The sequence below is a fragment of the Mya arenaria genome, chromosome 1, assembly GCF_026914265.1.
Source record: "Mya arenaria isolate MELC-2E11 chromosome 1, ASM2691426v1".
Classification (NCBI taxonomy): domain Eukaryota; kingdom Metazoa; phylum Mollusca; class Bivalvia; order Myida; family Myidae; genus Mya; species Mya arenaria.
In genome coordinates this window covers 12,514,238-12,527,281 of record NC_069122.1, presented here as the reverse complement: position 1 = coordinate 12,527,281, position 13,044 = coordinate 12,514,238, and the positions used below count along the sequence as shown (strand labels likewise).

The 13,044-nt window shown below is 33.7% G+C and overlaps 1 protein-coding gene across 1 annotated transcript; it reads left to right on the top strand.

Annotated features, from left to right (window-relative positions):
• The first annotated feature begins 3,857 nt into the window (after positions 1-3,857).
• LOC128238518 (uncharacterized) lies at positions 3,858-9,748 on the top strand. Its single transcript, XM_052954512.1, has 2 exons — positions 3,858-4,239; positions 8,315-9,748. Exons 1-2 carry the CDS (start codon positions 3,951-3,953, stop codon positions 8,740-8,742), a joined length of 717 nt encoding a protein of 238 aa, XP_052810472.1. The 5' UTR covers positions 3,858-3,950; the 3' UTR covers positions 8,743-9,748.
• The last annotated feature ends 3,296 nt before the right edge of the window (positions 9,749-13,044 follow it).

The following is a 13,044-nucleotide window of genomic DNA, read 5'->3' as shown; positions in this document are numbered from 1 at the left end:
CTTTCAGTATTATTTCTTTAACGACTATAACTTTCGATGAAAGTAGCTTTTTTTGACAATGGCCTATGGTCAGTGGTAAATTTTAAACAAAGGGAAGTAACTAATATATATGTGGTTTTAATCAACTTAAATTGGTTTTGTCGGCGATTACCCTAACGGTTAAGCTTGACAAATGTGCAGGAAATTTATCATAACACGCATTCTTAATGGCTTTCAATGAGGTTTACCACCTTCAAGAACAACCATCTTGTATATAGCCATCAGTTGCTTTAATTACTAAGAAAGTCAGTTTTACATCGCCGCTTTAGGACAATTTTGTTTTGGGGTTTTCGAGATGATAAAACAACCGTAACAAAAAGAGCTTATACGAATGTAATCGCAATTGATGACGTGTTTTATCGTTCCTTCCGACAACTCTCTTCCTGTTCATCCAAGGGGTTCTAAAACAGGCAAAACCTTCATGAGACCTTGAATTAAAATCCTCAAAACTCGTAACAATATCTGCCCTGTAGTTGCCATAAAGCAGTTCATTGTTAATCGACCCGTCTTTTATAAACATCGAATACTCGAACAACACATTAGGATAGGTGCAACAACCATCGCGGCTCTGGTAGGCTGCCCTGTAGACGCTATCAATGCCGCTGGCTGGTGATGATCTGGGGCGTATAAATCATATATCAAACCGGCAGTATTTAATAACTGCCCAATTTGAGTTAATGTTTCAGGCGTAGCAATAACCGCAATACTGATAGTATGCAATATTTTGATAGGCTGTACCGTGGACTCATTTCTTCAATTGTACATCTTGTTCTAGTTCTAAAAATTGGCAGATCTTCTCTGTTGTTATTCCATATAAATATCATTATTACTTTTTTATTGATCAAACATGTATTTTGAAGTTAATTTTTTTTTTCCATACATGTCCTCCCACCCCCGAATCATATCTGAATCGATCCTCCATCGTCCGAAATGCATTCATGCGTTCATGGTTTACCGACTTCAACCTGAGCATCATTCATGCATCATACATGGTGGTGGTCATAACATCGGAATGATATAAACCCATGTATTCATCAAATATTTTAAGGCGCTGACTGCATGCATTTCTTCCTTTTTCCATTGCTGATGTTTATTTACGCTTATTTTTTTTTGTATTTGGTTATTTTAGTTAATGCTAATAGTGCTTCTGAAATACATTTTTGAATTAATTTGAATGCAACAATTCCTTACATAATACCTTACTTTAAACATTACTGCTTCTTAAACATGTATTTGTCACACTTATACAAGGGCAATGTACATTTACTTTTGTTAATTGTTCATGTTTATATTACTGTATGTTGATTATAGGCATTTAAGAAATAAATGGCCTGATTGATGCCATTTTCAGGGTATGAACGCAGTTGGGCTGGTTAAAGTGTATGTAGTCCTGACTCCACGCGTACTTAAACCAGCCCAAAGGTGTTCATATGCCCGATGATGACATCAATATGCAAGTCATAACTTTTATTTACACAAATTGTTCATTATATCTTTCCAAAAACTACTTCATTTCATTTAAGGAAACCTTACAGTATTTTTTTCGCCCATTCTGCAAATAGATCGACCCGACCGTCAAAATATGACATCATACTAACTCGAGAAAAACTGATCACATTTTAGTTGATACGATAAATGACTTTTTAAGGCAAATTTGAAAAACGCTAATGGCAACAACACATTTAACAAAAATACACTAACACTTTTCCATTATAATTACAAAAAAAAAAGTTTATATTATTACGCGACGATTCACGATCTGAACATATCCGAAGATATTGCGTTCATCGAAAAATAGTCGCAAATGCCGAGAGGCTGTTATTTTAACGAATGAAAGATGAGGTGTAAATATAGGCAATTATATGTCCGCATTTGCCAAATCATACTTTAAACTTGTTATTATTACTGTCTTTTCGGATTTTAAACGGGGCACTATTTTCACCTCTTGGAACTTTTGTACAACCGGCCTCAGGCTTTAAACATTTCCGCGTTGTTTTGAATAAGGACATTAGGATAAGTAAGTTTAAATGATTGTTGAAGAAAGACAAGGCAGAAAATGTCTGAAATGCCGTATCCTGTTTCATCCTAAACTCTTCGTAAAACAAATATATTATAAAACATATTTCAGAGTAAAAATCAACTTGAGAATTTTCCCGTGAGAAAATTTAAAATATTCTAATCTTCATTTTCTTCACTTGGAACAAAATAAAGTGGAAACACATGTGAGTAAGCTACAAATCAGTTTTATAATTCTACTTAGGCCACACCAAGTTTCAGCGGATTTACTGCACATATTGTTTGAAAATGTAAAGAACAATATTTTTGTGTAACAGCATTTTTTTTATTTCAAAACGGAATTCTTGTTGTAATTGGATTTTTTTGAAAGCCGAAATATAATCAATTACAATATTTCTTCTCAGTTATATAGTGGTTTGTAAAGGGAAGTAGCCGTTGCGTTGAGTTTTATAATGATTACAAACCGGTTCAGCATTGGTTTCATAAATTCGATCAATATCGTGGACTACTGTTAAAACACACTTTGGCTCGAATTTCGGAAATTTAATATCATTATTGACAATAAATGCGTTGTGACAATAATATCATTAATTATGCAATATTACATGTGTATCTGATACGTGTAGCTTAAATAATGGGTAAATCGTGATTTTCTGTGGATGAAAATTGGAATGATGAACAACGACTTCACAATGAGACCAATCAAAATGCTACTCACTTTTTTCCAAAAACATGAGCCACTGTAGTTGGAAAGTATGTATTTTTCAAACCGATGTTAGATGTTGTTTTTTCTCTCACTGAAATGAAAACATAACCTTTTTCTATGGATTCATTTGACTGTGATTTGTTATTATGATAATAAAGCACAAGTTTCCGCTTATTCTAAGCCTTTTACAATTTTTGAATCTTTTGCTCAAAGGCTATTATTTGATTCAAGTCATGAAACTCATGACTAGTATTTGATCTGATCACGCCGATACTGTAAAATACAGCCTTACCCAACTGGATGGAATATGTTCCATTGTTTGGTCCGATATTTTGTTTCAATGTCCAAAACATGCCTAAACCTAACTTAGTTAATTTACTTGACTTCTGTTTTCTTTTACAGCAAAATATGAGATGAATAAAACAACCTTGATCTTAAGAGTATTTTGAACATTCACCTTTACTGCTCATTTCAGTAAGCACACGTAACGTAATTACTGTGATATTCAAAACAAAATGAAATCAAGAAATTAAAATATATATGGATATCTTAAATTGTTTGATGCTGTATGTGTAAATCATGATAACCAGGCGTTATTTTAAATATCCATGATCAACCATAATAAATGTGTAAATACAGATGGAAATGATGATACAGTTTAGTATATAAGTTGCTTAAAACAATTTCCTAAAACCTTCTATAGATTAATTTCAAGACTATTGAAAGGTTTAAGGGGCAATTATGTTAAACAATCTTTCTTTTTTTATATTAGTTATAAGAAAAACAACAACATTTCTTCGCGTTTCGCTCGATACGGGTTTTTATAAAAAACAGTCAAAATTGTATTTAAATTACATTTTCCCTCGTTCGTTCCAATTTTGTTTCGGCAAAAATCCGTGGAAAAAATACTTTTTTGGTATGGCCTTAGCTTGGGTGGTTCCAAGATTTGACGATTGACGGGGCGCATTTACGATATCACTCGAAATACATTAATTACTGAAAGTGACACTGATTGAACGATTACAAACCATATCCTGTAGCACCTCCTTTTAAATTCAAGATTGCTTATCAGAGACAAATTACAGAACACGGATGCTGCACCTTAGGAAAAAATATCAGTATAAAATAAGTTGCCTTTGATACTTATTTACAGATATAACCGGCTTTGGGCAGATATAAACTACTCAAAATGAATGTTCAGCAGAAATATTTCGTTCTCTTTTGTACATTGTCTTTTGCATTCTGTGATGAGCCCCGTTTTAAATCAAGATTTGAGTACGATGAACAACTCTTGGAGAAAATGATTCGCATGGAATTTGAATACGAACAGTGGGAAAAACGCATAAATGAAACTCTAGGGAAAATGGACAAACAGAGAACTAGCATTCAGACTGATTTGGAAGTATTGCGAAATGAAAGAGAGGAGTTTAACAAGCACGTTAACGAGACGATGAAAAACATGCAGCAACTGTCCAAACGTAAGTATCACTTATTACATCATTATAATTTATTTAATTTTATTGTTTAGTATTAATTTCCAGCTAAAAACATTTGAAGTAGCTAATCGGATGAAATATGAAATTACGAAATAATTATCACTATCACTAAAATTATCAGTCATTGATAATGATCTGAAATTAAGTGGAAGAAAGACTTATTGACCGATAAGTTGTTTTATATCCAAATCCATCTTATTCACACTTAACAAAATAATAAGCACTACTTTTTTTAAAGAAATTAAAAAGGTTGGTACACAATAGTCTTCTTTAAATCACCAAATTTCCTAAATAACGTTATTCCATAAATTATACTGGACCTATTTAATCGGAAATGACTTAATCTGATTTTCTCATATATGTGATGGTAGTTTGCAACACATAAACAATTAAAATTTCAGTAGAGTGTAAAAATCTGACAAAAAATAGACATTAAGTAACAAAACAAAATATTCACGGCCGAATGGAGAAGGAAGCTTACGATCTGATAATATATCTCGCTTCCCAAAACACTTGCCACGTGCAATATGAATGTATTAAAGAAACGACGAATAAAGGTGATTCCAACATGTTCTTCGTAATCATAAAATAAAATGGATTTTCTTTTTTTCTCATTTATTTTTCAACATATATCATATTAACATGATGCATCAAGAACATATGTATATATATATATGCTTAAACATTTCTATGTTGTGCAAAAAAGCATTTTTTATCACACACACACGCGCTCCCACACACACACACGCACACACACACGCGCACGCGCACGCGCACGCACACGCACACGCACACACACACACACACACACACACTAAGTGATGTTCCTGTTAATATTTATATAATTTAGTTTATTTATTTGAGGAAAAGAAACAATGATTTGATATGTGTTGTTTAGACTAGATGTGTATGTTTTGTATCTTAGTTGTTTAGACTATTGAGTACTTCCCATTTATTTCTGTGGGTTTCAAACTTATCATTGTTTAATGCTATTTGCTCTTCTATTTTGATTCTTAATTTCAGATAATGCAAAAATGCATTGAAAGATAATTGTCTGTCATTACATTTTGTGGAGTTTATATAAAATTTCATTAAGATAATTAAAAAAATACAGATGTTACTGTACTTGCTTGTTTTTACTATTCCTAATAGGGCTTCGTGTTTGTAAATTGTTATATTCATTGGTGTCAATGCAATAAAGTTGTTTAATTTGTTTCATAGCTGTTGTGTTTTTTGACACTCCCAATATAAATGTTCAATTGATTCTACATTTGAATTGCAAAATGTACATAGACTGCAGTCAACTAGTTTGAGTATAAACAACAATTTATTAGTCGGTAGTATTCTCATAAGGAATTTGTAGTTGAAGCTACGCAAAGTTGTATCTATCGTTGATTTGTAAATGTTACCAAATATAGTTTTCCAATCTAAATTTTCACTAATATCCAGAGTTTCTTTCCACTTTGTTTCAGAAGTCGGTTGAAGAATATTTTGCAACAAAATCGAGTACAAAAGTTTGTTTGTAATGATGTTTCAACTTTTTCTTTAAATTGTTGAATATTAGTTTGAATAATTCCATCTGTAGTCAGCTGTGTCTAAATATGTTATGGAATTGACCGAGCAAGTGTTTGATACTTAATAAAATCTGTATTTCTTATGGTGTATAGGTATTCTATTTGATTGAAATCGTAGAAATTGTTTGTTCTATAATCAAAAATATGTTCAAGATATTTGATACCCTTTTCATACCAAGAACAGAGTGTTTCCTATACTGCAAATTATTTGGTTATTCCATATCACTGTTTTAGCTGTTTTCATTGAGTTTGAGTCATGTATTTGTTTAATTTTACTCCAGGCTTTGAGGACATCATTTATGAATGAACCTTCTCTTGAAATTTTGTTTATTATGCCATTGCCTAATTCACATTCAAAAACCAAATCATTTCCATAATTTATAAGCTTCTTTTTAAGAAACATTTTCCATTGACTTTTGTTTTTGTCGTCTAAATATCTTTTGACCCAGACAGCTTTAATGGAGTTAAGAAAGAGTTCAACATTTGTAAGTTTTAGTCCACCGTTTTCATGGTTTTGGTACATAATATCTCTTTTTATTTTGTCTGGCTTCTCGTCCCAGAGGAATTTGAAGATAGATTGTTTAATATTTTCAATAATTTACTTGCGTGGATTTGCGAGCACAGTGAATGGGTAGATGATTTTTGGTAGCGCATATGTTTTTACTACAGTAATTTTACCCATTAATGTTAGTTTTCTATGTTACCATTGTTTAAGTACTTTATGAAATTAGTTGACTTTTTTATTTATATTTTCGTCTATTGTTTTTTGTTTGTCATTATAGAATGTAATACCTAAAGCAGTTGAGCATTCTGAAGTCCATATAAATGGTTTATTTTTGCAGAGCCTTATGTTTGTGTTTTTAAGGTACCCACTCTAAGAATGATGGATTTATTTGTGTTGAGGTTTAGACCAGAACATTTTGAAAAGGATTCCAATGAATTTATCAAAGACTTAAAAGAGTTTTCTGAGCCATCATTGAAATACGTTGCATCATCAGCGAAAAGTGATTGTTTTATTTCTGTTTCACCAATTTTTATTCCCTTGAATTCAGCGTTTTGTTTTATATAGCCTGAACGAATTTGTAGACAAATGATGAACAGAATGGAAGATAGCGGGCACCCCTGGCATACTTCCTTTTCAATTCTGAAGGCCTCCGATATATGGCCATTGTTTATTATTTTACTTTGAATATCTGTATAGAAGAGTTTAGTCCATTGAATAATCTCTGTGCCAAAGTTGAAAGATCGCAGACTGTCAAGTATAAAGGAATGATCATAACTATCAAATGCTTTTTGAAAGTCAGCAAAGAATAGGAGTCCAGGTTGTTGTTTTTCTTCAAGATATTGCATAACTTCTATGATGAGTGGAATATTTTCACCGATGTATCTTTCTTTGATAAAACCAGTTTGCTCAAAATCAATAATTTTAGGTAGTACTTTTTTAATTTTATTAGTTATTGCTTTCGTTGCTATTTTGTAATCAATATTTAATAGACTGATTGGTCTCCAATTGGAAAGGTATTCTAGATTTTTACCGGGTTTTGGAATAAGTGTTATTATGCCTTGTTTTTGAAGTGGTGCTAGATGTCCATTTACAAAAGAGTAATTTAATGAATCTGTAAGAACGGATTGGATATCTTTCCAAAATATTTTATAAAATTCTGTAGTCAGACCATCTGAGCCTGGGCTTTTATTATTTTTCATTTCTTTTAAAGCATTTTCGCATTCATATATTGAAAGTAAACCTTCGCATAAATTACTATCTAGATCTTGAAGTTTATTGTTGTATTTAGAAATACATCTCTTATATTGTCTTCCAGGTTTAGGTCTTTACTATAGAGCCTTTTATAAAATGTTACTTCTTCAATTAATGTGTTTTTAACTCCTGATACAATCTTATCATTTACTTTAAGTTTATATACTGTTTTCCTCTCAGAGTGTTTCTTCTCTAAATTAGCGAAATATTTTGTGTTCTTTTCATTATTTTCAACGTGTTTTGCCTTTGACCTAAGAATATAACCATTAATAAGATGGATTTTCTTCGTAGAAAGAATATGTCGTAAATATTGTCGACTTTCAGGTTATACACTATCAAGTTTCCCAATATATTTCCAATGCAAACAGGCATTTAACTTTCACGTACATGATAACCATATACTTCCTTTAAATTTAGTTCATATCCAATCGAGTTAAACAATAAACAAGACATGTCGCGTTTCTAATATGAAAATTCATTCACTATGATTTGCACCGTTAATTTTCAAGGAATCCATGTCCACCCCCCCCCCCCCCCCCCCCCCATTAAAAACCCTCTAAGATATTAATATTTTTTTTCTTTCTGAGTGCAGGTATTAAATTGAATTTTAAGTATAAATTATGTGCATCACTCTGACAAATTATCAATATGAAGTAACGTTCTCTCTCCTAAATATTGAGAGAGCTTTAATTATAAAGTACATTTCATGTGTTTTCCTCATTTTCAGCGCAAAACGCAACAGTTTTGTTCCGAGCGTGGGAAGTGGTTGAGTATACCCTATCAAATGGAAACGATATAATTATCTTCAATGGAATGCTCTACAACGTCGGTGGAGGCTACAACTCTACAACTGGAAAATTTACAGCACCAGTCACGGGTATCTACTTGTTCATTGTTAACTTGTGCCCTCCATCTTCTGGAAGTATTTTCTACGCAATTGTGGCCAAGGGAGATGTGGTGGCAAACGGACATACGCATAGTGTTTCAGGATACCCTTGTGTTTCCGGAGACGCCATAGTGCAGCTTCACGCCAATGACGTCGTCTACGTTAAATCCACGTACAGTGGTAGCAAACTTTTACAAAGAAATACACTGAAGGATGAATTTGACGCAAAAGGAAATTCCTTTTCAGGCGTCCTTCTTCATTCAATCTGATTAAAATCTTGCATTACGCAAGGAGGAGGATGTACTACAATCAGATTGCTAAAATGCAGTATTTTGGAAGTCAGCCATTTGACTTCATTGATGAAATGGCAATCTGTTTTATGATTCCTGGATCTTTATGACATATGGAACCATCAGGCAAAAGAAAAGGAGTTACTATTTTGAAAAAAATAATACATATTATTATACCACACGTGACCTACCCATGTTAAAATCTCATATACCCATCGTGGGCATTTTCGTACTGCCACACACTGACAGTACCGTTTTGACCAGATGACATGATGCTGTCACATAGCGCACGCGTCTAAAAATAGACATTTTTGGTTTCCCAATTCTGAGGTGGTGAACGCTTATTAAAATGTGTTGTAAATCTGGTGAAAAACTTCAGGTGTTTGCATTTTTTCTGAACGAGATTTGCAGCAAAATGACCATTCGGAACTCCTCGGCCATTTTTATCGAAAACAACCTCTGATGTATGCCGGTACATCAGTTGAAGTAGTTGGTAAATTTTTGAATTATATCATTAAATAAATGTAGTGTTTTAGAGTTGTATTTATTGATCTAGGTTTAAATTGATTTTCAGTGAAGTGTATTATTGCAAACATTATTACGATTCCCAAGAGTAAAGTCATTAAGATTAACTGCTAAATAAAATTACTACGCGATCTACTTGCAGCGGACTTAATTGTACCACTTTTTGAGTATGTAAACCGTCCAAATGCATCCGAGGTTGTTTTCGATAAAAATGGCCGAGGAGTTCCGAATGCAAAATGACACCTAATGTAAACAAACAATAATTACAGAATAAATTGATTAAATTTGAAAGTTGTGTAATGGTGTAACATCTTTATGTATGTATATAAATGTAACTGTGTTCGGTAACTGTGCTTCGCCTCGGGTAACAGCATTTCCCTCATGTTGACAATATGTACTGTCACACTGGAAGCCATGCAATATTTATATAATATCATGTAGCAATCATTTTTATAGCTAATAAAATGCTTAAAAACAATCTTATTCTTGTTAAAATGGGTAAAACTTAGTTCGAACTATGGATGAAATGTACTCTTTTAAATTTTACTTCATATATTAACTTACAATGCAGTATTTAAACAAAACAAGAGCTATTGTAGGATAGCGCGTTTGACTATGTGCCGCTTTGTCTAAGAAATGAATACAGTAATGGTGTAATACGTGGCTGCGAAAAGCAATAAAAAAACTCAAATTAGAAAGTAATCAATTAACGCCGCAATGCGACAAAACCAGGTTTTCAATTGTTGACAGAAGAGCTGTTTCTATTTTTAATAACAGTGACCTTGACCTAGACCCTAGTGGCCCAAATGCAATCATATGGAAGTCCTTCATAGACTATTTCTACATAACAAGTTTGGCCACAATATATCAGCCTTAACTAAAGTTATTCAAAAACAAAACGGTTACCTATTTTTAGTAACAGTTACCTTGATCCTAGGGGCTACAAACGCAATCCCATAAAAGGTCTTCATAAACTCTTTCTATATACCAAGTTTGGACGCACGACATTCTTATTACAATAGTTCACTTTACCTGGTTTAAAATATCAAATCATGCTTGACAAAAGCATTAGAACAGAAAAATGAAAAAAGTCAAGCAAGGGCCATAACTTAAATTCAGGGTTGATATGGAGATATACAACCTAATGGTTAGATGGTCGTCAATAATTGTCTGAAGTATTAAGTCAATTGAATGAATGGTATATTTATTAATAAAAAAACAAACTTCTCTAAATGTTTAACCAGACACAATGTGTAAACTAAGTCCTTAAGTCAAGCAGGGGCCATTATTTGTATGTAGCATAATATGCAGCTATTTATCCTCATCTTGTGACAGTCCGGTACAACTGTGTAAAATGTTAATGGATTAGAATAAAGGGTATTAGAGTTATAAGTGAAAATGTCTACTAGCCCTTAAACTTTGACCGGACGCAGACGCCGACGACGGGGAGAGTAGTTAAGCCTTCTAATTCGTAGAATTTTAGAGCTATTAAAGCAGTGTAATTTAAACTAATATATGTGAAGGAGAAAGACAAAGACGAAGCGGGAGAAAACGGTCCTCCAGAAATGTCGAAGTATAAATTCATGACTATCTTGTATATGAAACCAACAACCTTTGTGTGCAATTTGATCATCATCATCATCAACATCATCATCATCATAATCATCATCATCATCATCATCATCATCATCATCATCATCATCATCATCATCATCATCATCATCATCATCATCATCATCATCATCATCATCATCATCTATATCATCATCATGTTCATCATCATCATCATCATCATCATCATCTATATCATCATCATCATCCATATCATCATCATCATCATCACCATTATCATCATCATCATCATCATCATCATCATCATCATCATCATCATCATCATCATCATCATCATCATCATCATCATCATCATCATCATCATCATCATCATCATCATCATCATCATCATCATCATCATCATCATCATCAACATCATCATCATCAACATCATCATCATCATCATCAGCAGCAGCAGCAGCAGCAGCGGCAGCTGCAGCAGTAGAAGCGGCAGCAGCAACATAATCGGCAGCAGCAGCAGCCTCACCACCATAACCACCACCAGTGTATTTCTATAACCAAAATCAAGTCAATTATGTTTATTATTAAATACTCACATCATCTCTGGCATAAGCGGAGCCTTGTGGACAGTCATTGCAATCGAGGTCGGTTTAAGGGTTTAAGGGATCCAACATGCATGGTGGTGGTTATGGTGGTGGTCATGGTGATGCGGCTGCGGCTGTTAGCAAGTAAGTTTTGCTAGAGTCCCAGCATCGTGAGTTCGAGCACCAAACCAGGCAAAACATTTCCCCACAGGTTGACTTTGAAAATATGCATTTTGTCAAAATAGCCCGGTGTCTGATGGTATGTTAGAAAGATGTTGTGTACCAAATCACATATATTAATTTTAAACACACATTTAAGTTTGATAGCTTTCTAAGACAAAAAAGGTTCAGTGAACATAATAAAAAACAGTTTGAATCAAATTAACTACGGAACGGCTCAAGATCTACTCTCCGAATATCTAAATAACAAATATAACATACATTTACTGGTTACATTACACTATTACTTATTCATAGCCGAATTTTGGGAAGAAGTAATAGTGTAATGTAACCACAACATGTGTATTATATTTTTTAAATTTACACAATATTTTACAAGTAAAGACTTTCGTGTTCGTGTATTATTGAAACTAAGGTAATTAATGAAATAGGAATAAGGTTGATAGTATTATTAAATACAATATCATAAAAAATTGACTGGTCTTTTTTGGTTTTCAGTGTCGGAACACTGTGTTGAGATTTTTTTGGGATACTTTCAGAAACTTTAACAAATTTCTTCAATTAGATGCATGTGCAGGTGAGAATTCTGGTTGCAATTGAAAAATTGGAGGGTAATCTGCATGTTTGCCGCATGTTTTTGCTGCAACGTTTTGTTTGGGTACTTTTCTTGGCATGTTTTTCGTACTCAACACATTTTGCTCAAAATAAGGATGTATCACTTTCCTCTATTTAGGCATTTCGAGATATTTTGACATTGTTTAAGTGCAGTAATTCATAGTTATTTTTTGCTAGATAGTTGGTAGGCGTGACCCTTTTGATCAATCTGAAGAAAAAATAAACATTTTAGGTTAAATGTCACTAAATTTTGTAGAGGTCAAATGACACCAAAGCAGAAGTTCATTTCCATCAATTCACTGTGAGTGATAAACGTATATCTTATTTTAGTAAGAATATAAAATAAAGCCAACATGAAACTTAGAAACTAAGAAACAAGTAAAACTATAATGCACCAGTCAATTGTAACCACGGCCCCCCCAGGTCCGGGAAAAAGCCGGGACTTTGACTTTCGGTCCAGCCAAACCCGGGTAAATCCCCCGCCCTGCGGGGACGAACTGATGGTTAAACCCCGGCCAAATGCCCCCGCACCCCAGAGACTCTATATAAGGCCCGATCGCCGCTAAATTTGGCGCTATGACAAAACCACCGCGGTCACCCGGCCCTGCGGGGGCACCTGGAAAGCAAAAACACGGCCTTTTTCCTCGGCTTTCCCCGGTATACCCCCGGCCCTGGGGGGGGGGGGGGCGTGGTTGCAATTGACTGGTGCATAACATGCACACTCAACAGGCACATTTGATTCTCTTACTCTAATTCTGCCCAATTTCACAAAATTACTTAAGTATTTTTTATAATCTCAATCTCA

What these genes read in the sequence shown, in the direction of transcription:
- LOC128238518 (XM_052954512.1), top strand. Translation starts at nt 3,951, where the DNA reads ATGAATGTTCAGCAGAAATATTTCGTTCTCTTTTGTACATTGTCTTTT. An exon ending in CATGCAGCAACTGTCCAAAC is followed by an intron (nt 4,240 to 8,314) that starts GTAAGTATCACT and finishes CCTCATTTTCAG; the next exon opens with CGCAAAACGCAACAGTTTTG.